At 36.9% G+C, this 27,549-nt stretch overlaps 1 protein-coding gene across 6 annotated transcripts; it reads right to left on the reverse strand.

Annotated features, from left to right (window-relative positions):
- LOC127517319 (4-galactosyl-N-acetylglucosaminide 3-alpha-L-fucosyltransferase 9-like) lies at positions 1-27,373 on the reverse strand. Of its 6 annotated transcripts, XM_051902770.1 has the most exons (5): positions 18,146-18,267; positions 15,671-16,527; positions 12,245-12,303; positions 1,679-1,767; positions 1-1,397 (listed from the first exon to the last, which is right to left on the reverse strand). In XM_051902770.1, exon 5 carries the CDS (start codon positions 1,387-1,389, stop codon positions 280-282), a length of 1,110 nt encoding a protein of 369 aa, XP_051758730.1. In that variant the 5' UTR covers positions 1,390-1,397; positions 1,679-1,767; positions 12,245-12,303; positions 15,671-16,527; positions 18,146-18,267; the 3' UTR covers positions 1-279. The 6 variants fall into 6 exon arrangements, with proteins under 6 accessions (XP_051758730.1, XP_051758728.1, XP_051758731.1 ...); XM_051902768.1 differs by lacking the exon at positions 12,245-12,303; XM_051902771.1 differs by lacking the exon at positions 15,671-16,527 and having other exon boundaries at positions 18,146-18,254.
- Between the last annotated feature and the right edge of the window lie 176 nt (positions 27,374-27,549).

A 27,549-nucleotide genomic window follows, 5' to 3' on the forward strand; every position in this document is an offset into this window, starting at 1 on the left:
TACATTTATGTATTTCTTTATTTATAAGGCAAATAATCAAATCAAACTGCATATTACAATGTATGTCTTATTCATGTGTTCATTTTGAACAAACATCCATTTAAATAACATTTGAATGAATGCAAACCTGCTGACAAACAAAAGATTCAAATAAATGTGCTTTATAGCGTGGAGGCATGTCCTTGTAAGAGTAATATAATTTAACATCCATTAGCAATGATTATCAAAACTCCTCTATGAAATATCCCTGTTTGTAAAAAAATCTGATGTGACCTTATATTAATTGAAATACCACTCATAGAGATCATGAAATTCTCTATATTCTCTGTGATGTGCTATATAGTCACAGGCAGTGCAAATAGCCAGAACAAACTCTTGGGTTTGTTGTATTAAATGAGGAGTTGCAGTGAGATGTTTCCTCCAGGTAAAGAACCTGCCATATGCTTCGTCGTCCTTGTCCAGCTGAAGCAGATGTTCTGCCAGTGACTTTGCATCTGGGAAGTCATTCACATGAATGAAGGCATCGCCGGGAACAAAGTTTTCATAGTTTTTTCTCGGAGGACCCAAAACCACAGGGACGGTCCCTACAGAAAGCGGCCCATTGAGCTTCTCTGTGATGTAGTCCTTGTGGATGGAGTTCTCAAAGGAAAGGTAAAACTTGCAGCTCGCCAAGGTAGGATAATATTCGTTATAATCCAGAAATTTTGAATAAGCCTTTCCGAACATATGCACTTCAATGTGTTTGCTGAATTCTTGGTAAAACTGGTTCCTTGTGCCGACGCCCGTTGACGCAGCATTGTTACTCACAATCCAACACACCAGTTTGTCCTTTTTGGGAATCACAAACTCCTCATTTGGTTTACTCTTGGCGATCAAGTTCAACCGTACAGTAATGTCAGCATCACGTCTGTAGCTGAGAGTGAGATTGAACAGGTTTTCCAGACCTGGTATTTTTACAGTGTTGGTTGGGGATTCTACATGAAACCATATCCAACTCTGGAATTTAGGACGAGGAGATGGAGGAAGGTTGGACAGGTCCCAACTGATGGATTTGTGAAAAATGAGGATAGCATCTGCATTGCTAGTGAGGGATCTATTATCTGTCAAAAGGCAACCGTCGATATTGTAAAATTTTTTGCAATCACTCAGCTCAAACCTGTAATTTTCAGGCCAGACCCATAGAAGAAGAATAGGTTTATCTTCTGAGAAGCTGCTGCCGTTCTTGTCAAAATGATTGTCCAAGTATTGTTTCGGATTAGGCAGTGGAGCTGCACAGTTGTTTGCAATTGAGGTCCAGTAATAGAAGATAGACAGAGAGATGAGACCTGCAAATGCCACTATAGAAATCATACGAGGCAGTGAATATCCTTTGAAATTTAGACTTGACATTTTGTGATCTAAAGAGAATCATGAAAAGAAAAACAAAAACAAAATAAGAAAAAAACTTGTTTCAATAAAAAGGCAAGTAGAATCAGTTTCTGATTAAATATTAATTAATTAATTGAAAGCTATACAATGGCTGTAAGTTTTGTTTTCGTTCATGACATTTTTATTAAATAAGTTGATATTTAATTATTTAAATAAATAATATTTAATAATCATGAATTGAAAACAAAATCATCTGCCAAGACATTTTAATTGTAAATTTGGAATGAATTTAGGTAACACAATTCCTTACCTCTTTTAAGATCCCCTGAGAGAAATTAGCAGCTCTGTGTCACTTAAAGTAGGCTACCACAAGACGTACTGATGGATGTAGGTGAGTTTCTGCAGGTAAAAACAACAAATGGTTTTAGAACTAGTTTGCACTCTCTGCAGGACTTACCAGTGCTTGCAGGACCAATCATAAATCATTATGCAAATGTAAAACGTAATATTTGTCAAGTTATCTGTTGCTTCAGCTGCAGTCAAACAGGTTAATCAAGGTTATAGTATGTTAGGTAGGGGGTTGGATATCTAGGTTGGCAACCTATGATTAAATTAATAATCAGTTAGGCTAAACTGTGGAAATTGAAGCAGGGTTGGACAATAAGGACAAACTAATTGCATTAGTTTGCATGCATGTCTGTTTTTGATTAAACGTTTGTATATGATACAGTTAGTAAAAAATACCCCAAATATTTAATTAATTCCCTTTTTGTTCATTACACTCAGATGCAATGAAATGTTTTGCAAAAAGACAAAGAATAAATATGTTAGATACAGTCTCTAAATATTTTGTCCTTTTTTTACCTTATTGGAATCAAAACTGGTAATCGTTAAGAATTAGAATCGATAAGCGGGATCAGAATCACTAAAACTGAAACGTTACCCAACCCCAACCAGCAGTTAGCCAAAGGTTAACTGAAAGAAAAAAAATTATTTATATAGCATATTTCGTACACAGTGGCAATTCAAAGTGCTTTACATAGAAAAGGAATTTAAATAATAAAAGCAGAGAATAAAAATGATTAAATAAATGTTATAAAAAGAATTAGAAAAAATAAAAAGGTTACATAGATAAGATAAAATGCAAACAGTCAGATGTAGAGTGGCTCTAACTTCCTAAATCTCTAAGTTCAGTTGATCCTGACTAACTTGTATGACTTGTTTATGCAGCCACCTTCTAGAACTACTACACAGCTGTGTGTTTTCTAGAAAACACTCATTCAACAGCCACATTGTAAGTTGACAATGTGTTTTCAACAAGATGTGCCACATGTCATGTTTTTTTCCTTACAAGTCTTTTTTTTTTTTCCACAATGATGACGTAGACAGGAAGGGATAGAACAAACACCCCCCAAAACAAGAAAGGAAGGGACAGACAAACACCCCCCAAAACAACAGATCTATCGTCAAGACATATGTATTGCATTTTTTTTTTAAATGGGACCACATTTTACTATCTGTGTGTGCCTTGGCTACCTTGCTGACGCCTTAGCACTAGAATACATCCTGTGTGTTCTCGTGAGCAAATATATAATGTTGCAAGCTGATAGAGATGGGAACCCAGCAACCACCTGAGCAAGTATAATCAATTAGTCATTTGATACCCTTATGCTTTATATGATAATAAACCATTAGGAGCAATAATGAATTACTGAGCTGCATCAACATGTTAGCATAGCTAAGAAAACATAACCCTTGAATAAACAAATGTAATTTATGCAGATAAACATGTATGTGAATGCTAATTTACTTTTCCTTCTCATCCGTGCTTAGACAGCATAGTCACAGAAATACAACAATAAACCATTTGGTGCTGCATAGACAAAACTGCATAATGATCCAGCTTATGTTTATACTCCACCAGATTATAAACAAACATGACGCTTAGTAATAACAGTATTGATGGTTCTTTGAATGTGGCTCAGACACACGAGCATCTGAATCAACCACATTTGAATTATATCAATAAATAATTAATTTTAAAAAAATATAACTGTAATTGTAAAAAATAATAATTGTAACTCAAACAACATTTAGAAAACTAGTCCTGTCTGAAGAGTGATATAGTGTCATGGTCCAATTTCAAATGCGTGTGAAGTTATCATTTGCAGTTCAACATTTTTATAAGTTCATCAATAAATGGGTAATCAGTAAAAGGGTTAAAGACCACTAATCAAGATTGTAATACACACACACACACACAGGGAGGGGAGAGAGAGAGAGAAAGAGAGAGAGAGAGAGAGAGAGAGAGACCCACACACAGACACCCCACCCCCACACCACACACACACACACACACACACACACACAAACACAGAATGAGTGAGACTGAGAGAGTGACGGGGGCAGACAGAGAGAGAGAGAGAGAGAGAGAGAGTGTTTGAAAAATCCACATTCAAACCAAATTATCTGACTTCCTGTTGGTCGGAGCTAATGACTGTAAATCAGAAAGTTGTCTAGTTTAATGAGAACAATAACTGTACCAAGTTTGGTGACTGTAGGTTAAACTAACCCCCCCACTTTTGTCAAAAGGTGGCGCTGAAGAGCCCCTGCTCCCCGCCCGTTTCTAAGGCTTTCCCCATGTCTACTGGATGACAATATTGATGTGTGTGTCGAGTTTCATGCAATTTGAAGCATGTTAAGAGGCTCAAAAATGCCCAAGAATATTATTAAAGTTTGACGTGTTGCCATGGCAACAATATTTAAGATATCACAAATACATTCACAGGTCTACATCTGCCATATTTTGACATTATTGTGATGAAGTTTGAAGCAAATCGGGTAAAAATAAGAGTGTGATCTCAAAGCATTTTGAAAGTGATACACTTCCTGCTACAGGAATGAGTGCTTGGTTCTCTAAGAAAAGTGAAATTCTTTTTGATTTGTTGGTTGAGGTTTAGTGACCTCACGCACCTCAGTACTTCCCCTCTCCTCTATTAACATGAAATAGTCCATTGTGTTTGAGTTGACAAACAGGCAAGACTGGAAAATCATTTCATGTCACTTTTTATATCATCTGGGCTTAAGTACATATCCAAGATCATAAAAACATATCCAAAGGAATTTTTGAAATATTTGATGTAGTTTGGATTTTATGAGTTGTAACTCCCAGGTTACGTTACCTGTTGGGGAAAAATATTTTCTTGGGTATAAAAAGATATTTTCTTGCAGAGTTTCACACGGCTCATTTTATGGTAGAACAGGGGTGTCCAACCTGGAGGCCACCTGATACACAAACAAATCTTACCAAAGTCTTCAGGAAAAGACTTTAGTAATTACCAAAGTCTCTTCCTGAAGACTTCGGTAAGATTTGTTTGTGTTTCAGGTGTGTTTGATCAGGGTTGGAGCTAAACCTTGCAGAACAGTGGACCTCCAGGAACAGGGTTGGACACCCCTATTCTACCATAAAATGAGCTGTGTGAAACTGCAAGAAAATATCTAGTTAAAAATGCAAAGATGTAGTCAACAAAATGTAATAATATCAGTTTTACATGTGAATATTAACATTTGCACATTTTTTTTTAAACTCTGGTGGATCCAAAATGGTCAATATTCATATTCATGCATTTTATTCATGTTAATCATTTTATCATTTATGGCTTATGATTTCTCAACATTATCTTTTCCTATGCTTATTATGGTATAAAACGGACTGGGTCTTTGATAGTTTAGCTTCTTCTTTGCTCTTTTGCTTCTTGCATCTCTTCTGCATCTTCTGCTTCTTTTCTTCTACCTCTCAAATGTCTTAATTTTGTTCCTTCTTTCTCTATATTCTGATCTTCATTTTCATCTGTTAGATACAATACTCTAGATTTTATTATTAACTGTTAATTACTTAATTAATTTGTTTGTCTCTATAATTTTTACTTAATAAACTTGTTATTCCTTATTCAAATTTGATCTCTGACATAATCGCCTGGATCTCATTGCCTCAAGTTTTTGCATCAGTTTTGGTGTTTCCGCCCGGTTCTTCACGACCCGTCGCTTCTGGTGATGCACTGGTTTAAAATAGAGGTGAGTAATATATCTCCTCTGATTTTGGTCCACTGTTTTCTAATTGCTTGAGCCTTGAAGCTATCTGCCTGTGGATGTGGGTCTTTCAATTTGAACCACGAGTCCAGGTCTCTGCCGAATCTTTGAATATTGAATAACTGGTGTTCATATTGAATCATCAATTTTATTCTGGAGTATTCTGTGTCAGTCGGGCAGAGTGCATATCGTTAAGAGAGCTCTCTGTTTGCGAGGGTGACTGCCGTTTGATATCAATGTCTACTTAGTTAACCCCGGGCTATTTTCAGGTGAGACTGTGTCTGTAGGTTATTGAAAGTCTGTTTGGTCAACTCACGTGTAAGGTGGAAGCTTCTGTTAAGGGCTCAGCAATTACGATAACAGGAGACTGGCCTTGCTTGATTATTAAATTGAGATTTGATTATTAATTTGAGATCCAGAGGTCAATAATATATTAATGTTTAAGATTAAAACCAAGAGAAATTTGAAATTTGTCTAAATCCAGAAAGCAGAAATTTAAATTATGCAAATGTTTAGGATTTATTGTATGAAAAAAAAAAATTAACATTGTGTTTAGCCACATATTTTGAATTTGCCTGAGTATTTTGTCTGATGGATGAAGTTATGCCTCGGTCATGACCTATTCTATTCTATAGTGAAGTCCTTGCAAGGCACTAAAACACTAAATAACTTTTTAAACTTCCTACATAAATCGATCTGGTCAGGATGGGTGTCAAAGCAGAGCAGTACATCAGCAATTATTTTTGTACGTGGTCCGTCTCGTAAAGGAGATTGGATTGGATTGTAAAAAGGTTTACAAATTCAACTAATGGCTATATGCCACTATTTCCTCCAGGTCACTTTGATGAGGTGAAATTAGTTTTGAACCAAATCCTGTCCTGCTCTGTTCTGTCCCAGCTGTGTTAGATCGAGTGTGCTGCTATCTTTAAAGTATTGTGTTCCAAATTTGTAGTGATACGATATGTACAACTGTATTTAGATAATTCTGCTGAATAATTTTTTATTATTTCATTTATGCATTGTCTCAGATAGGTTAAAGAACATACTTTATACATGAAATGTGGGAGCTCGTTAAAAAGAGAAATTAATAAATAGTACAATATTAACTGAATAAAGCGAAGATATAGTTTTATTATATCCTGTTATCTGTCATCTGAAGACGTCTGAAATATGTATTCATAATCCCTGGTAGACAGCTTGAAATTTGATCTATTGTAGAGATTTTAGTATGTGTTAACGGAAATAACTTTTGCATTGTGTTGAATGAGAACAAGATTGAGTGACTAAGTTAAACAAAACTAAACTGATTTAAGTAAAGAAAGAAAATTTGTATTTTATTTTATTTTTGATTTTTAGTTGTGACATTTTACCTGTCACGATCACCGTCTGTTCCTGTCAGTTCCTGGACTCCATTTCCCATAATCCTCCCTGCCAATCACATGCACACTCCACACCAATCACCAATTGCCACACACACCTGTAGATCATTACCTGGACTATAAAAGACTTACACACACCACCTCATTGCGAAGTCTTGTTAACCTGTGTTGCAATTCTGAGCGTTTATTATCCTGTCTGGTATTCTGTTCTGTGAGTGATATCTGCCTGTCCTGACCATTGCCTGTATCCTGACTACGATTCTGCCTGTCCCTTGCTGTTCCTGTTTGTTCCCGTTTGACCCTGCCTGTACGACCACGCTCACTTGTAATAAAGCTTTGCATATGGACCCCTGCCTGAGTCCAGCTTCGTTACATTACCATATGTCACACTGATGTATTTGTGAGGATTATTTATAATATTTTCAGATAATTAAGAATAGTTTAGTTTGCTCTTTTCTGCATTTTGCAAAGAAGAACTTGCTTGCTTTTTCCGCAAAGAGGAAATTGCTTTATTAAAATAAAATACAGAACTGCTGTTATCAATTGGATGAGACTCCTAAAATTAGGGAAAAGCAGAGCAGACTGCTCATATACAATTGTGATGACAATTTATGTGGGGTCAATTTGATTTATGCCATTCTCTGAGTGTTCAATTTTCAGAAGAGGCTGTCCCAACACAAACAAGAGCGAATGGACTGTGCATGCCAGTGGGGGAAAGAGACTTAAAGACCCAGGCTGCAGAGAAACACAGGCACTGGTTGATGGGCCTTCAGCACACCCCTGAAAGAGGAAGCTGACACTTCTGAGGGCTGACAATGAAAAGACTGAATTAACGCAGAAACCACAACAGAAACAAGCTGCCATGAGATGCAGAGAGAGAGAAAGACAACTGCATTCAGAGTCAACCTCATGCTCCACCTGGTCCTCATCACAGACTGAGAGACCCAACGCATTGGATGAAGAGAGACTCTAAAACAGCCAAACTAAAACAGACTTCCATCTCGTGTGTGTGCAGGTACTGCATATACAGTGATCACTACAGAGAATGCCTCAAAATTGGACTTGTCATCACAACTTACAAATTGGTGATTCTCTGGTCTCATAGCAGTTCTTTATTTTGTTAACCTACCGCATTTTTCTTTCAATAAGCGCCAGTCCAACCCTTTATGAAATGGAAGTTAAGTGTTTGCTTGACTCACGTTCAGTTAAAACTGGGTCTGGACTTAGGTAGAGGACACTGCATTCACTAACTAGGAGTAATGCTGTGCAATGAAGAGAGTTTAGACTCTGCTCTCAAGACAGACATTTATGTTACAGAGTTCTCTTAAATAGAAAATGGATGGTAAAGCTATGATATTAGTCACTCCATCTTGGTTAATAGATATTTATTTTTATTATAAGGAAAAATTCCAAAACTGCAAAATCTTTATATCACAAATGCTGTCATTACCAGAGATTATGATTATAGTTAGCCATGGATCCAAAATTATGAAAAATATATATATTTCGTCATTTCCAACATCATCGAAAGAGTTTTATTCGATTCGACTTGTTGGTATTCCACCCTTAACAATATACATTCCCCATTCAGTTCACTGTTTGCAGAGGCAGTGACGAAAAAAAAAAAAAAAAAAGAGTGTGTGTGTGTGTGTGTGTGTGTGTGTGTGAGTGATGGTGCACCAAGGCAGATAAAATGCCATGAACAGCTGTATTCAAATTTTCTCAAATGGGCACATTATGTGGATTATGCCTAATAAAAATAATGGTCATGGATGAATTTGGCTAACAATCCTGACCTGGGTTATTGTGACAGAAGAGAGAAACAGTGCCACACCTGCGCAGGGAATAACTTGGAAAGGCAGAACAAGCAAGCTTGTCTGTTTACCCCACACCTAACTTTTATTTTCTTTTCTTTTCTTTTCAGCATGTCATAATGGATTTCACTCAATGGAACTGATTCTGTTCTAAATGTATAAAATATCGTCTTGTGATTGTTAACATGTTGAAGGTGGGATGAGTGTTATCCAGGTAGAGAAATTTATATTACTGGGTAAAAACAAGAAATGATTTAATGATAATGAACTTATTTAAACCAACAAAGAAAATCATATAACTATAAAATCAAATTATGTATGATACTGCCAGATCAGGGAATATCATGGGTTCAAGCCCTGAACAGCCCTGGATAACCCTCAAACCAAAGGAGGACTGGACTGGGTGATGTGTAAATATATGTTGTCTCTAACAAAAGCATTTCAAGGTTTTCCTTCACAGGTACAAGCCGTGCTGTTAATATTGAGGAAATTCATCCTACTAATCCGGGTGCTAATGTATTGTTAACTGTATGAAAAACGACAATGTTGTCTTGTTTTGTTCTTGTTGTTTTGTCTGTGTCCACTCTATCTTCTCCATGTCTATATCTATCATCTATCATATCTAGGTACGGTCCGAGTAGATGCAATCAGGAGATTACGTGTGGTATATTCATCGAACCAGTTCGCTTTTCTGTGTGACACCTGATTGTGACCACTGGAAAGGAAGATTCACTTAGGGGGACCATTGAGGAGAATAAGCAGACTCAACTGGTGGCTTAAAAGCCCGCTGTTTGCTCCAACTGATCAAGAGCATCCCAGAACTAAGGAAGGATCGACGAGCACCTCAGTGCTAAGCAGCACAAGGGGAATGCGACAGAGAGACTGATTAAATCATCCTGATGCTGAAGCACAGAATGAAGAGATTGAGACCTTGAAGGATTGAGATGTTTAGATTTATCAAAGGGTTTATTTTGTCTATTTGTGTGATATATCTGATAGTGATGTTATTTTACTTAGTTCAAGTAATGGGGTCTAGTGTTGATATTGATTTCACAATTCAGTTTGCTAGATTAATTTGACTCTTAATCTTGGTACATTACCATCACAGCCTAAAATTAAAGATGAGTGGATGAAATTTGACCACCCCTTTATCTACCTGACAGTTGCGGTAAGTCCTCAACCCAGCAAAAGTCCTGGGGACGTTCGGGGTCAGGTTCTTTTAGTGCCTGGTGAAGGTTTCCAGTTTATATTTCATGGAGTTAGCTGGGATTAGAGAGGTATTCGTAACTTGGTTTACATTGGATGTTTTTTTAATTATTATTCCGTTCTGTGCACTTCTATAACTGTTTGGTCTGGGTCAGCCAGCAAATCAGATATAAGAAGACTGCAACAGATTGTTAGGACAGCTGAAAGGATAATTGGTGTGCACCTGCCCAACCTTCAGGACTTGTACAACGCCAGAGTAAAGAGACGGGCAGGTAACATCATCACAGACCTCTCTCACCCTGGACACAACCTGTTTGCCCTTCTGCCCTCAGGCAGATGTTACAGATCTCTGTGCACTAGAACATCTAGGCATAAGAACAGTTTTTTCCCCAACACTATCTCCAGCTTAAACAGCTAACATTGCAATTACCCCTGTTTTAGTATTCACTTTTAGTACTTGAGAGTAAAAATTAGTTTTATATATATATATATATATACAATTTTTTTTTTTTTTTTCATCCTGCTGTATATACAATACAAATCTGTATGTCTTCTGTTCCAGATGTATACCACATTAGTATTATTATTTATTTTATTTTACTTATTTATTATTATTTTCTTAGTTTACTTATTTAAATGTTCTTTCTGTTCTCATGTCATATGTATGTGTGTACCAAGAGCTGCTGTAGAAAACCACAACAAATTCCTTGTGTGTTTGTGCACACCTGGGGGGGACTGTGTACAGTGGGCCCAGAGGCCTGGAGGGTCTATAATGGTCTTCCTTAGGGGCTCCTTTCCTGGAACGAGATTTCTACTGGCCCTCCAACCACCCACAACCCACCTCTCACTCATCACCCCGGAATTTGCAATAATGCAATGACCATTACAGGGAGCCGAGTTTACCTTGAAACACCATTCATTGTCAATACTGTGGATAATCCTTTGTTTTTATACCCTAAACAAGCAACGTATCCTGGGAGATACATACTTTTCAAAATGTGGTAAATATCAGCATGAGCAACATATAACTTAATTTTCTTTTTAACATCTTAAGACAATGCTCACAATTAATATTAGTAGTTGTTTTGCATTTTTTTCTGAAGAATAGTAAGATTTATATATATTTACTTTTCACAAAATCTGAATGTCCTGCACCAATAGCGCCCATGTTGGATTTAGGTCAGGCTGACTAATTGATCACAGAAAACTTGAAACAAACCATGTGACCAGCATACTCAAGACAGACCAGACTATGATAAATGATAAAAGGATTTGATGAAAAAATCTTTCTTATGCCCCAAACAAGACAATAAAAACTATGTAACTCCTGGTACACGTTGCCTGTTTTAGGGTTAAGGTTGAACACTTAATTTTAAATGGTTACTAAGGACTTTGTTGCAATGCATATCAGAACTTAAAGGTGCAATAGGTGATTCTCTACAGAAACATTTTTTGGCATACTGGTTGAAAGTCTCCTTATATCCTAATAGCAATCACTATGTTAAATGGTCTAAATGTATTTTTATAAAAATATCGTCTGTGGAAGGTGTAGGACCATAAAAGGTCCAAACAAAATAAAATCAGCATTTATGTCAGCATATGGTTTTTACATACCCTCGCGCACCCTGTTTGCGCAGACATCATTCGTCATCAGCGCATTTCGAGTTTATGTAGACAGGCGTCAGTCACGGAGCACCACAAACAAACAGCAGCCGCCTTTTACAGTTCCTACCGAATCAAAACAACAAGCTGATGCTGCGTTCAAGCCATAACTATTGTAATTAAGAGATGGCAACCCGTGATGTTCTAACTGGAGCTGTTCAGTCAGACTCGGAATTATGCATTTCCATGTCAAGGGTATCAACACCGAAATTAATCTGCAGCAGTCAGGTACAAGCATTCTAAGTTGTTTATGTTCATTATTATTGTAATGCTATGTGCTTTGAGATATGAGGTAGTTTAACGCAGTCTCTTGTGACACTTTGCCAAGAGCAGCTGTGGGTGGGATCTTATGCTTTCGATGCTAGCAGGCTAATGTTAGCATTTCCCAGATCTCCTACTGCAACTTTAAGGGAAAACTTAAAGTGATAGTTCACCCTTAAATGAAGATTCAGTCATACACCTACCCTGGTGATGTATTAATGCCATATGCCCTTTCTTTTTTGGACCACAAAAGGAGAATTTTCAAAAAATGTCCCAGTCACGCTCATCCATATAATGGCAGTGAATAGCAACCAGCATCAAGCTTTTAAAAAAGATGCAAAAGTATCACAGAATGGTCCAATGCTACACGTGTTGTATATTCCAAGTGTTGTGGGGGTATACGATAGGGTTTGGTAAAAAAAAAAAACACCAACATTTAATGTATTATTTAACGAAAATCCTGACCTTGTCTGTTGAACTTCTGTGAATGGCTACGCTACAGGCCGCAGTTCACTCCGACTCGCCTGGAAAAAGCACACAAGTTGTGAGAAATCAAGACTAAGAAAAAAGTCTTTAATTTATAACTTGGGATTTTCTTAACTTCTAAGGGCTTTGGTTTTAAGGGCCATGTTATTTTATTTATAACTATAAAATTTCACTATATGTTTGTTCAAGATGGCACTGTGAATGGCTGCCTCAGTGTGGAGCTCACCAATTCTGTTGATAAACCATGATAAACCATGGTTTACTGGGAAACTCAAACAGCTTTGTCACGCCAAAGAGGATGCTTACAGAAGTTCTTGTATAAAATATTGACTTTTAACCAGGCCAGAAACAGACTAACAAAGGAGATAAGAGTGTTTTAAAAGAAGCTATTATGAAAAGCTGAAAAACCAGTTCTCAGCCATCAACTCTTCAGATAAACATCAAGTAGGGGAGAGTGGGGAAAGATTGATCCAACCCCTGTATCTTGGCAACCATACCATTTTATTGTCATGTGACCACATATTTTAGAGCCAGACTGCGAAAAGGAGAAGCACATGGGAGGAGTGGAAGTTGCTTATTACTGTTTTTGGCTTGTCAAAGTAAAATTTTAACATTACAGATGTAATAACTGTTTCATCAAAGCAAATTTGTCCAGGTCTAAAACTATTTATGATGCATATTGGTGATTTAGCAACGTATAAAACCATGCACGTCATTTAGCTAAATATTATTCTGAACTGGTAAGCTAGCTAGCTTTTCCTAAAATGGCAGCTATGGGGCAAAGTGAGCCAAATGCTGTGGGGTAAACTGAGCCAGCGTTTTAACTTACCCCACCATAAGGCATTGAATTTAAGTTAAATCTGAAGTATAAACTGGTGTAAATTCAATGTAATATTACGCAACTGGTTTAGTTTATCTTTATTTTTGAGTTTATTTGATAAGAATAGTGTACAAGTACACCAAATCCTTCTCTGATACGAACCAGAGGATGTTTAATCATTTATATCTTTCCACCTGTAGTCTCTAATGGCCTAACATGATCGACATTGCAGAAAAACTACCATGTCAAGAATCTTTTAACTAAAATGTTTATTAGTTTCAGTGACATTTATTCATTCTTATTTAGTTTTTATTTAATTTTACTCAACAAACTCTCTGTTTAGTCTGTTTATGGGAAGGTCACAACTTTGATGTTCAACATATTGTTTCAGAAATGCAAACAATTAAAGATACTGAAATTTCAACTTCATTTGGTTGGTTTTATGTTTAATTTAGCTTTAAAAAAAAGAATATTTTTACAAAGAATATTTGTAAAAGGAAATTTGATTATTAAATTAGTTTTTAATATAGGTACATTATCTTTAAAATTTCACATGGGTTTGATTCAGATTCAGTTAGATGGTCAGTTTGAACCCATCTACTGACTTGGCTCAACTTACCCCTAACCTGGGGTAAATTAAGCCAGAGGAACACTTTTTTTTTATAAGAAGCCATATTTTTAGAACCCTTTGTCATATATGTATTCTGATCATTTATAATGATAGGAAACATCCTGAAATTACTTTAAATACTTTCATTGTACTTCTGCTTCATTTTCCCTTATCTTGAGGACCACATATGTAAAAGAAGGCTCATCTTACCCCACTCTCCCCTACAAGACGCCATCCCCACGGTCTGTGGAGAATCAACAACTGGCTGAGGATCTGAATTTTTTTTACAGCAGGTTTGAAATACCCAGACTCACACCCCACACCTGCTCTGACCTGCACTTCACACATACACCAACACCTGCAACTCCCCTCCTCACCCCTCCAGCAATTCAACCTGTGCTTAAGGTCTATGTGGAGGACATGAGGTGAGTTTTCAAAAAACAGAAGACTAGGAAAGCACCAGGCTCAGACGATGTTTCACTTGTCTGTTTAAAAGTTGAGCTGACCAATTGCCCCCAATCTCCACGCAGATCTTCAGCAGATCACTGGAGCAATGTGAAGTTTCCTGCTGCTTCAAATGCTTCACTATCATTCCGGTCCCCAAAAAACCCAAACTCACTGGACTTAATGACTACAGATCTGTCGCTCTCACATCTATGGTCATGAAATCACTGGTGTTGATCTACCTAAAGAACATCACTGGACCCGTACTGGATCCTCTTCATTTTACATAGAGAGCAAACAGGCCTGTGTGTGATACGGTCAACATGTGACTGCCTTATTTCCTGCAACATCTTGACAGACCTGGGACTTACGCAAAGATCTTATTTGTGGACTTCATTTCGGCTTTCAGCACCATCAGACCAGACCATCAGTCTATTTAAACGGGGAAAAATCAAAAATAACATCAGTAAACTATGGAGTGCCACAAGGATCTGTGTTAGGCCCTCTGCTATTTTCAATATATATGCTGCCACTTGGTAATATTATAAGAAAACAAGGAATTAGTTTCCATTGCTATGCCGATGATACTCAGTTATATATTTCATCACGACCAGATGAAATCTCCAAATTATCCAATCTGACAGAGTGTGTTAAAGAAGTAAAACATTGGATGATTCAGATAAGACTGAAGTATTACTTATTGGACCAAAAACCTGTACACAGAATCTCTTAGACTACAATTTGCATTTAGAAGGATTGTACTGTTACTCCATCCTCGACAGTTAAAGACCTGGGTGTTATATTAGACAGCAACTTGTCCTTCGAAAATCATATTTCATATGTTACATAAACAGCCTTCTTCCACCTCAGAAACATCGCTAAGCTACGGAATATGTTATCTATTTCTGATGGTGAAAAATTAGTTCATGCATTCATGATGTCTAGACTAGATTACTGTAATGCATTACTAGCTGGTTGTCCTGCTTCCTCAATAAACAAGCTACAGTTAGTACAAAATGCAGCTGCTAGAGTTCTTACCAGGTCAAGAAAATATGATCATATAACACCAATTTTATCATCTCTACACTGGTTACCTATTAAGTTCCGTATCGATTATAAAGTACTGCTAATGACCTATAAGGCTCTAAATGGTTTAGCTCCTGTGTACTTAACCGATATTCTATCACCCTACAATCCTTCACGCTCTTTAAGATCACAAAACTCTGGACTTCTGGTTGTACCTAGGATATCAAAGTCCACTAAAGGAGGGAGAGCGTTTTCACATTTGGCTCCTAAACTCTGGAATAGCCTTCCTGATAATGTTCGGGGCTCACACACGCTCACCCAGTTTAAATCTAGATTAAAGATGCATCTCTTTAGCAAAGCATTCACATAATCCATCTCATATCAGATCAATTGCACATGACTATCTTTGCTTAATGTTACTGTTGTATTTATTACTCCCTTCAATTAATAGCCAACTATGTAAAAACTCATTCCCAACAAATGCTGATCGATAAATAGCTCTTACCTGCAGATTGTCTGGGGAAGATGATAAAACCAGTTGATTAATAATTCCTAAGGTATATCCAGCCACACTCAGCTTGGGTTCATTAATGTTCGTGAAGCTTGAAGGAATTAATATATATCTATATATATCTTATATAGATATATATTTATATTCAGGTTTCAGATAATAGGTTTATGAAAGAATAATTCACTCTGAGACTCGTTTTAAATGATTACAATTACCAACTATACTGGTATCTTTTAATAACAAAGTTCAGAATAAACTTCACATAAACAGAGAGATCAGTCTTCACCAAGTCGGCAGGGGTTCTGATGCAAGTTTCACACTTTGTAATCATCACAAAGAGGAGGAACTTATTTGTCACCTTATTTCGTAGAAGAAAAGAAAAACATAGTTCACGGAAAGAAAAAAAAAACTAGGCTATAGTAAACACACACACACACACAGACCTATGCCCCCCTAGTTTTCCTGTTAACCTTTAGATTCTATAGTAAGTATAAGCAAAAAAGCATAGGGTAGCTTCTTTGAAATACACACATTTCAGTTGGCCCCAGTTGTTTTATGGACCACAACAGGAAGTCAGTTACAGGAAGTCAATACACTCAGTTGGTCACAGGAGAACTTGAAAGCGCTGTTTTGGTAGACAGTGTTTCAATCTCTGTGATCTTGGCTAAATCATCATTATAAGTATTCAAAGCAAAAGATTTTTTAACTAATGAAATCAATTTTACATGAATTCTCTGCTGTTGTCTAAGCATTCTGATTATTTCCTTGGCCGCAGTGCTGATCTTCGGTTGTCCAACAGCTCTTCGCCTTCTTCATTTTCTTGACGAGTTTGGTCTGTTGTCGTCGGATTCCTTGTTGAATCAAAGCATTCATATCAATTCTAAGTTCAGTTGGTCTGTTTGGAGGTCTGTCAGCAGAACACACTTTATTTGGATTTGGGCTATCAGGATCCAGATAGGCCATATATTCAACATTATGAACAGCAGCTATGCTAATTATTCTCCATTTGCTTTTCTGTTTTATCTCGGACGGGTGACTAGAGAGTACATCAGCTTCAGTTTGGGTCCAGCCTCTTAAGAAGACCTCAGATGACCAACACCTTTGAAGAGACGGCGCCAACTCCTGCGAGGACTTCAGATGATGCAACATCTGGATCAACATGCACATTCCCAAATTTCTATATATCCTAATTATTGTTAATATGTAATTCATAATTTCCAGGAGCTCATTGCTTCTACCTTCAATTAAACTGCTAACAGTGATTGTAAATTAAATTGCAATAACATTAAGCAAAGATAGTCATGTGCAATTGATCTGATATGAGATGCATTATGTGAATGCTTGGCTAAAGAGATGCGTCTTTAATCTAGATTTAAACTGGGTGAGTGAGGCTGAGCCCCGAACATTATCAGGAAGGCTATTCCAGAGTTTAGGAGTCAAATGTGTAAATGCTCTCCCTCCTTTAGTGGACTTGGATATCCTAGGTACAGCCAGAAGTCCAGAGTTTTGTGATGTTAAAGAGCGTGATGGATTGTAGGGTGATAGAAGATCGGTTAAATACACAGGAGCTAAACCATTTAGGGCCTTATAGGTCAGCAGCAATACCTTATAATCGATGTGGAACTTAATAGGTAACCAGTGTAGAGATGATAAAATTGAGTTATATGATCATATTTTCTTGACCTGGTAAGAACTCTAGCAGCTGCATTTTGGACTAATTGTAGCTTGTTTATTGAGGATGCAGGACAACCAGCTAGTAACGCATTAAAGTAATCTAGTCTAGACGTCATGAATGCATGAACTAACTTTTCTGCATCAGAAACAGATAACATATTCCGTAGCTTAGCAATGTTTCTGGGGTGGAAGAAGGCTGTTTTTGTAACAAATGAAATTTGATTTTCGAAAGACAAGTTGCTGTCTAATATAACACACTCTGTCACTTTAACTTTAACACACTCTGTCAATTTGGATAATTTAGAGATTTCATCTGGTCGTGATAAAATATATAATCATAGGCATAGTAGTGGAAACTAATTCCATGTTTTCTAATAATATTGCTGAGTGGCAGCATATATACTGAAAATAGCAGAGGGCCTAATACAGATCCTTGAGGCACTCCATAATTTACTGACGTTATCTAAGATTTTTCCCCGTTTAAATAGACAAAATGGTAACGGTCTGATAGGTATGATCAAAACCACCTTAATGCCTGTCCCTGAATACTAGTGTAGTTTTGTTGTTGATCTAAGAGTATTTTATGATCTATAGTGTCGAACGCAGCACTAAGATCAAGTAACACTAGTACTGAGATACAGCCTTGGTCAGAAGCTAAAAGTAAGTCATTTGTAATTTTAACGAGCGCAGTTTCTGTGCTATGATGAGACCTGAATCCTGACTGAAATTTTTCATAGATAACGTTTTACATGGAGTAGAGGAAGCAGGAGTGTTAATATCGCGCTGCAAACTTACCGCGGATTGGTGAGCGTCAACCCGGGATGTTTCCAGTGCTGTTCGCCACTCCCGTAGCTCGGCCTGCTTCTCCATGGCCACCAGCTCTAACTGCACCGCATGCAGCTCGTAAATGTCCTCACCTTCACTCAAAGGTAGAGACACATCCGATACAATCGCCGTTAGAATAGATGAATAATAATATCGTGAATGAGAAGTGTAAACAGTACAAACGCTAGTGAGACCACGCTACTATTGCTAACAGACTAAAGCTAGTAGTGGGTGTTCGGGAAGTCAGATAAAACTAGCGAGATCAAGGCAATCCAAATGTTTTTTATTTAGAATAATGTCAGGGATATGTTCACCCACTGTAAAAGGAGAAAATAATAGGTTATAAATTAGATTTTAAGAAGAAAAACAGGCAATTAGGAATCAACTCAATGGAGCTTCAACTCAGACAGTGCGGCAGCAACAAACAGGAAGTGATGTCACTGAATACGACCGCAGATGTCTTCTCCACGCGATGCACACTTCAACCAACGTGGCCATCACGCTCAATCCGCTACACCAGGGGTTCCCAAACATATCCTGGAGCCTCCCCAGCACTGCACTTTTTGCATGTCTCCTTTGTCTGACACACATATTTCAGGTCTTGGAGTCTCGACTAATGAGCTGATGATCTGAATCAGGTATGTTTGATTAAGGAGACATGAAAAACATGTGGTGTTGGGGAGGCTCCAGGAATGTGTTTGGGAACCCTTGCACTACAGGTATCAGCCCTACAGAAATTGCAATCGTAAGCAAGCTGCAAGAAATCCATAAATAATGGCCCCTCAGGGACTGCTTTGAATCTGGGGTGGAACTGTAAGGATGGATTTTACCAAGACTGAATTCAAGATCCTATCTTGTAATAAAACAATAAAATTCACTAATCTGAAGAGAGGAGCTACGAGAAAAAGCAGAGGACAACATCTGGCTCAATCTAATCTCTTCCCCTCCATGCTGAGTTCCTGACTCCTCACAGGCTCTCCTTCCCTTCAGGTCTCAGCTAGCCATGCAAATCTCACAAAGCTACTATCTTAGCTGTTTGATGTGACATCAATAAAAATAAGGGATGTGCAACAGGCGGCCCGCATATGCAAAATAGTATTTTTCATGGTAATATGTGGATGTGGATTATGGTAATACCATATGGAACAACTATTTTTTAAATAAGCACTTTTTAACAAGGCTGAAAATGTTGACATCTGTAGGCTACATTTTTGGCAAATTTACAGAAGTTTTGCTGTTGGGGTAATATTGCTTGTCAACTGAAAACAAAGTTTCCCATTTGTATTCGCACAATTGCACAAGTTTTATAGTTCATAAAATATTTTTAAAAATTATACATTGATTTCTCTTAATAAAAAGTAAAAGGTGTGAGTGTGGATTAGTAATCTGGCCCCCTGGTAGGAAGGAGAAAAAATGTTGGCCCTCGTCACTGTTGAAGTTGCCCATCCCTGATATAAATACTTCTGGTGCGGCTGGTAAGACTGTTTCACTCCCACAACAAGAATGGGCAAGAATTAAGAAAACGAAACCTGTTCTTCTGGTCTGGGATGCCCCAGTAAAGATCTTTGATAACCATTTGTTTTCATCCCCAAAACCAGGCGTGTGACTATTTAGGCACGAGAAAAAGTCCAGCAAAAGCTGCATATATATTTGGGTGCTAAATGTTTACAGTCCTTTTGTTAGATTTGGGGTATTTAAAGGGATTTGGCAAACCACTCAAGGAAGCATCTGTAAGCAGAACTTCCTGCACAATTGCTGTGTGTCTCTCTATTTGCCAGGTATACTGACTCTTAGAAACTATTTTTTATATCGCATTTTTAAATTGTGTTTTGTATTTTATACTGATCAGTTGTGTGATATATTCTTTTTAATTCTTTTAATTGATGTTTAATTCTGCCTGGCAAACAATAAATGTTAATCTTGATTTATTTTGGATTCCTCTGAAATCATTATGACCAAGTGAAGTCTGGTATTTCCACAAATCTGCATCAGGATAGGTCAAACTAAAGGCTCAATGAAAGGAGCATGTAGCACATCATGTGGGACCTTTTGATTTCTGTCTATTACTGACTTAGCAAGTTGCTATCGTAATAATAAGTGTGGCCAATCACTGCTTGACACCTGGTATAAATGAGCACTGAATTTTCTGTTTCACGTTCGCAGTTGATGACACTGAATTTCCCTTCCCGGCGTGGGATATAGACCTTATGCGCTAGAGAAACAAGCATGCTGCCATCTTTATAATATTGTCTTTGATCTTCCGTTTTTGCGGTAGCTCTGTACATTTCTATGGAATCGCTGTCAAAGACAAGGGGCAGGCACTATTTTAAATTTGTGAATTTCTCTGAATTTACAAACTCTTGGGTAACATTTGGGATAATGTAAGTACACAATTGAGCGAAAGATATAACACTGAGCAAGTGTTTTTTGTATATTTTAATCTTACATATTGTCTTTAAAGCTGCAAGAGTGATTTTCTCTTTGTATTTTGTTGTTCGTTAACATTCATGACAGAAAGCAGCAAGCCTGCTGTCACTTTATGATAGAATGCGAGGATCCCTTATAATGATACATATCTGTTTTCTTTGTCTGCATTACCTGAGCCATATGCACTGTTTACAACTACATTTTGACATAATTCTGCATGTATGTGTCCGTTGAAGCACAAATAGATGCAGAAGTGAACTCAATTCGGTGTTCAAGTGTGTCATGCGGCTCCGTGTGCACGCACAACTGACAGGACCTAAACATGGGCAACTTTGTTTTAAACTCTGCAGTTCCTGCGATGTGACTATTGTGGATGCACACATCATGATATCTATGCTAAAAAGATACATTGTGCACTTTTCTGTACAACTAAACATGAAACATTGTAGCTCACTACCATCTGTTTATACTCTATGGATTAAATAACATGTAAACGTTCACCTGCCCTCTGAGTCTTTATGGTAGAACTTACATGACACTGTACACAGTACACACCGCTGGGAGATCCAGTGAGAAAGCGTTTGAATTTGCCACAAAATTAATAACATCGCTGCGAGATCTAGTGGAAAGCATTTAACAAATCACTATGGATTTAATGTAGTAACGCTTACTGAAACTATGGTATTGTGACAGAAATACTCGATTGCTATTACATTATTAATTTCAGGGTTCATGCAAACTTTTGAGAGTGAAATTAAAACACTTTTCAAGGACTTAGGCAGGTTTCGTCTGCAGCCCTGCAGTTAGTCAAGTCAGAAGGAGAGTGAACAAAGGACACATGTACTCATTACCCCTTAATAATTCACATAAAATGAATCCATAATGTTAGTAAGAGTAAATAAAAAAAAAAAACAATCTACTACGACTCAAAGAATGCAGTTTTCAGTGCATTCACAATTCCATCACCCCACATATCACAATTCACTGAGATAAACATACACAAGGAAACAACAGCATAGCTTTTTCATAACAAATCCCCCTTGAACACAGTTTAAGTAGTCTATAATGGCACTTGATATCATGTTACTCAGAATCATGGTTTGAAACTAACACCTGCCAACCCGACAAATGCGGGTGAAAATTGACCATGGCGGGTAACACACATCAATTCAGCCAAAAGAGTGTTAAGACTGAGTGCAATACATGTCCACAGAAGGTTTTTCACCTTGGGAGAATGCATAGGCCTCATTGTCATGACTCAAATGCCCAACAATGCAGGGAAAGAGGAAAGGGTAACATCTTGTATTTCAAGTTTGTGTATTAAATTACACAGTGGTGTGGGAATTCGTGACAGCATTGATAAAGCACAACTCCCTCACACCTTCAGCACTCATACATCCCTATATAAGAGCTTTACTACCACTGAACTTTACTGTGGGAACCAGGCACTTCTCACTGTACTCCTCCTCTAGCAACACCATAACATTTTAGATGCTGTTAGATCCAAAATGATTGATTTGGTCTCATATGACCAGAGTATTGATTCCCAAAGTCTATATTTAGTAAATATGGGCTTTGGAAATGGCTAACTGACTTTACTGTGTTTTGGCTACAGTAGGTAGTTCCAGTGAGAACAACAACCATGCATGTCATTTCTGCAGGCTGCATCTTACTCTGTGAGATAAACAGTCACTCTTTTCATAGCTTTTGCTGGCTCTGAGACATTTGCTTGGTATTTCTCCTGCTCTTTGTCTAGCAAAAAAAAAAAAAAAATCCCTCATCACTAAATGAAAGCTTAAAATGAAGGCCTGATTATTTCAGGGGCCTTGTCACTAATCCATTGTTTTTGAATTTCTGTGTTACTTTTGCTATATTTTCACACTTAAAACAATGATTTGGTAATCCTCTTGTACCACTGTCCTCTTTTGTGCTAAGAAATAAGTCTCCTGACAGTCCTCTCCCAAGTGGTTCCACTGTTGTCAGCATTAAGTCTGAGAATGATTCAGTGGGCTATATAACACTTTTAATTGTCAAGAAATTACTTCTCTTTAAATGTTTTGGTTCAACATACTTACCTGTTGATCAAACATTGCCTTAAACCTAAAATTTCGTTTTATTTAGTAACTTTTAGGAGGGTGTACTCGTTTTTAGGAGGGTGTACTCGAAGTGCTTCATGTAGAGAAATCGCCCTTTTTCTTTGTGTTTACGCAGTTTTTTTCCTTATACTGACGCCACTTGATTAATTCTTGAAGTGAACTTTTTGTACGTACTTTTAGCTTATAACTTAAGTAAACTTATACTTTTATTCACCTAGGAATGTTCTTACACATTCTTTATCTTTTAAACTTTTTGCACGCTAATCATTGCACACTGTAAAAAAAAAAAAAAAAAAAATCCTGTAAAAAAACAGTAAAAAGTCTGGCAGTTTCCAGACGGATTCCATTAAATTACAGCAAATAACCATTTCACAAAATTACATGCAAAAACTGTAAAAATACAGAACAGACTTTAGTCAAAATTCATTAAATTACAGTATATTACTGTTGATAATCATTTATTAAACCATGGAAAAACCGATAAATTATGTCAAATTACATAGAAAATGACTAACTTTCAGGTTAATCTCTGCGATTTTAAGGTTTTTATGAGTTATTTTATTAAAGCTGCTCTGTCCATCTACAATAATTTACTTTTAAAATATAGATTTTCCCATGTACAATAACTAAGAAATTTATAAAAATGCAATTAGCACATAAATTCAAAAAAACAAATATTTACATATTTACAGTATTAATCTTTATTTTTACAGAACCACTCATAACTTCAATCAATCTCTAAATTAAGTACTTGGAAATACATACAAATATCAACCTTTAAAACCAATTCTGCTAAATTAACAAAATATAGTACAGAATACATTTAATGAAAGGAAAGAACATGCACATTTACAGTATTAATCATTGTACATAACACTTTGTATGTCAAGTTACTTGAATTATAGGAAATGCAAGCTTACTATATCATTTAGAACATGCAAAAATATCTACATTAAAAGACAATAGCTGTATACCTTTATACTGTAAAATTGCTGTTATTATTTTATACATATACAATTACATTTTATCCAAAGCAACTTACAAATTAGGAGTACAATGGAAGCAACAATAAGTGCAGTGACAATTTCCAGCTAGTCTAGCACAGTACGCGTAGAAAGTTTTTTTTTTTTTTTTTTTTAGCTAAACAGAAATAATGGGTCACGTTCACAATAAAAAAAAAAAAAAAATGCATCTTTAGCAGTCTCTTTAAAATGGTTGAAGTTAGTCGTTATTCCACCAGCAGGGAACAGTCCAGGTAAAGGTCAGTGAAAGTGAGTTTGTGCCTCTTTGGGATGGCACCACAAGGCGCTGTTCACCTTCAGAACGCAAGTCTGTAGCAGTGAGTTTAGGTACAGGGGTGCAGAGCCAGTTATTGCTCTGTAAGCAAACATCAGTGCCTTGACTTTGATGAAAGTGGCCAAGAGAGCATTACAATAGTCCAGTCTGGATTGAACAAGAGCTTGGATGACAAGTTGTGTAGCATGTTCCAATAGTAATGGCCTGATCTTCCTAATGTTGTATAAGGCAAATCTGCAAGATTGGGCATTTCTAGCAATGTGGTGTGTTAAGTTTAACTGATCAATTATAACACGAAGGAGGGGCTGGCTGAAACCACAAGCACTTCTGTCTTGGCAAGGTTGAGTTGAAGGTAAAGGTCATCCAGGTGAAGGTTGGAAATTTCCATGTAGCAGGCTGAGATGTGAGCAGCTACCGGCTAATCATCCGACTGGAATGAAAGGTAGAGATTTTTGTCAGTGATAGGAAAAAACATGTTTCTGAATGATTCTAGTTACAATTACAATAAAAATACTGTACAAAATAGCTGCATGAAAAGAAGTAAACAAAGAATTAGTCTTTTCACATCTGTTCTGCAATGCTCATCTGCTGTAGATCTCCAGTCTTTCCACATGACCTGAAATCACAAAAATAAATACAAAAATTTAGTAGGCCTATTACATTAAATCAAAAATGCCAGCATATATTTTACTGAGACAATGCAAAACCTCAACCTAGTTTGATCTGGAAGCTGAGCAGAAAAGGCTAACAGTTATTTTTTTGGCTGCCATGTGATTTTAGCTAAATTTATATTGCATAAAATTATATTAATTACTTTGACTTAGCTGCATCATATTAATATCTAGGGGTGTAACTGTCCATTCAACTGGACTGAAACCAACTATCCAGTGTATCCTATGATTCAATACGTAATGACAATTTACTCAGACCACCAAAGATGAGCTTTTTGAAAGAAAAAAAAATATTTATTAAAAATTATTGTAAGACTTAAAGGGTTAGTTCACCCAAAAATGAAAATTCTGTCATTTATTACTCACGCTCATGCCGTTCCACACCCGTAAGACCTTCGTTAATCTTCGGAACGCAAATTTAGATATTTTTGTTTAAATCCGATGGCTCCGTGAGGCCTGCATAGGGAGCAATGACATTTCCTCTCTCAAGATCCATAAAGGTACTAAAAACATGTTTAAATCAGTTCATGTGAGTACAGTGGTTCAATATTAATATTATAAAGTGACGAGAATATTTTTGGTGCACAAAATAACGAATTATTTAGTGATGGCCGATTTCAAAACACTGCTTCATGAAGCTTCGGAGCGTAATGAATCAGCGTGTCGAATCCGCAGTTCGGAGCGCCAAAGTCACGTGATTTCAGCAGTTTGGCGGTTTGACACACGATCCGAATCATGATTCGACACGCTGATTCATTACGCTCCGAATCTTCCTGAAGCAGTGTTTTGAAATCGGCCATCACTAAATAAGTCGTTATTTTGTTTTTTTTTTGGCAAACCAGAAATATTCTCGTCGCTTTATAATATTAATACTGAACCACTGTACTCACATGAACTGATTTAAATATGTTTTTAGTACATTAATGGATCTTGAGAGAGGAAATGTCATTGCTCCCTATGTAGGCCTCACGGAGCCATCGGATTTAAACAAAAATATCTTAATTTGTGTTCTGAAGATCAACGAAGGTCTTACGGGTGTGGAACGGCACGAGGGTGAGTAATTAATGACAGAATTTTCATTTTTGGGTGAACTAACCCTTTAATATATGCATCCTATACGTGTTTGCAAGCAGATGCGCTCAGAATATGCAATTTTTACTTAGGCCTACAGGCTGGCTACTGAATTCGATCACTGTCTTGATGTAGTTAGCCATGCTAAAGTGTTCAACGTTCAATGTTTCAAAAGAGATATAATAACTGTGGTACTACCACATATGAACGAAGACCTCATATGCACTTAAACGAACTTTGTTATAAATAACTGATCTTTCTTGGTTTAAAACAGATGGAAAATTGAACGACACCTGCTGCAATTTTAAGTGTTCTGAGTTATGTGACTGAACACTGTTTAGAAATGCTAACATTAGCTTCGAAACTATCAACAACACAAATTTGCAGCCACACAATATAAAATTTCACTCAAATGTAGAATGAGAATCTTACCTTAGCCATTGATCGGTTGGTATGATGTCCGCTGTGGTCTTTTTGCTGAAAGGGCGCGTTATTTTCCTCACACTCGGTTCTGAATGGATCGACAGATGTGTTCAATGCTCCTGCTCACGGGTGCTTTTTACGATTGCTTTACACCAATATTAATCTCACGATCCACTTCAAGCGTAGGCTGAAATAAATTCAAATCACCCGCTCGCGGTTCACCCTTCCATCACTGTACTGCACGAACTAATGTGGGCGGGACTAACGGAAAAGTAGTCGGCGGGAAATTTGAACCTGCGTACGCACGCGCCCGCGCGCACACACACAAAGCTGCCCATTTGCAACTCGATTTGCAGAAACATAAAATGTACATGAATAATACATGTGGTTAGAAAAATTAGGGGAGAATAAGTCAATGCCAAATAATGATCAAAAAAAGCATCTATTTGCAAGACAAGGTTAAAAGATTAGTGAAATAAACAATGCATAATTTATAATAGGCTACACTGTATGTACAAATACTATTATTAAACTCACCTTAACCAACACAATTATCTCTAAACTGAAAGAAAAACCGAATAAAACCGAACTGAATGACTGTTGATTTCTGTAGTTATACTTTCGTTTCCTTTTTTATATTTTTTACAGAAAAAATCTGTAAAATATTAATCAACATTTTATGTAAAATTACATATTATTCTGAAAAAATACAGAAAATTTCCTTTTAAAAAACGGAAATTTGATTACTAAAATACAAGCAATTCCCTGTAAATTAATAGTGGAAATTTAAATTACAGCAAATATCTGTAAAACAACAGGTATTTCATTGTATAATGACAAAATGGGAATATTCTGTAAAAAACACAGACAATTACCTGTAATTACATTTATTTTTAACAGTGCATGCACTATCTTTTTCACTGGCATCCAATCAAGGCCCTTTTGACAGTAAATACAGATTAGTGCATGCAATTTTTCTTCTGGAATCAAAAGCCAAAAAGCTTGTTTTTTGTTCTTTAAGGTTGGAGGAACCTTTTAAGTATCCTTACCACCACGGGCAGACTCCAACGAACAACAGAAATTAAGCAAAAACTGCTTACCTTGTAGCCACCGGTTGTGTTGCTCATCCAGTCAGCCCGCTGTGGTTTTCCACTCTTCTCCTTTCCAACCGTGTTCGCAGCGCCAATTTGTAGTAGTGGCCAATTTGTAGTAGTGGCGCTCCCGCAAAACTCGCTCCTCCCCCTTGGCACATGCTTGGAATAATGAGAATAAATTCATATTTAATGTAATAATAATATTCTATTTTTTTATTATTATTTAAATCTGTTTAAAAATAGGAAGATATACATGCTATATAGTTGAAATGTTGTCTTGCATATTAAAAATGGGG

Source organism: Ctenopharyngodon idella, chromosome 8 (genome assembly GCF_019924925.1).
Source record: "Ctenopharyngodon idella isolate HZGC_01 chromosome 8, HZGC01, whole genome shotgun sequence".
NCBI lineage: Eukaryota > Metazoa > Chordata > Actinopteri > Cypriniformes > Xenocyprididae > Ctenopharyngodon > Ctenopharyngodon idella.

Bases quoted from the DNA above. Each gene is read 5' to 3' on its own strand.
- LOC127517319 (XM_051902767.1), bottom strand. From the start codon at position 1,389: ATGTCAAGTCTAAATTTCAAAGGATATTCACTGCCTCGTATGATTTCT.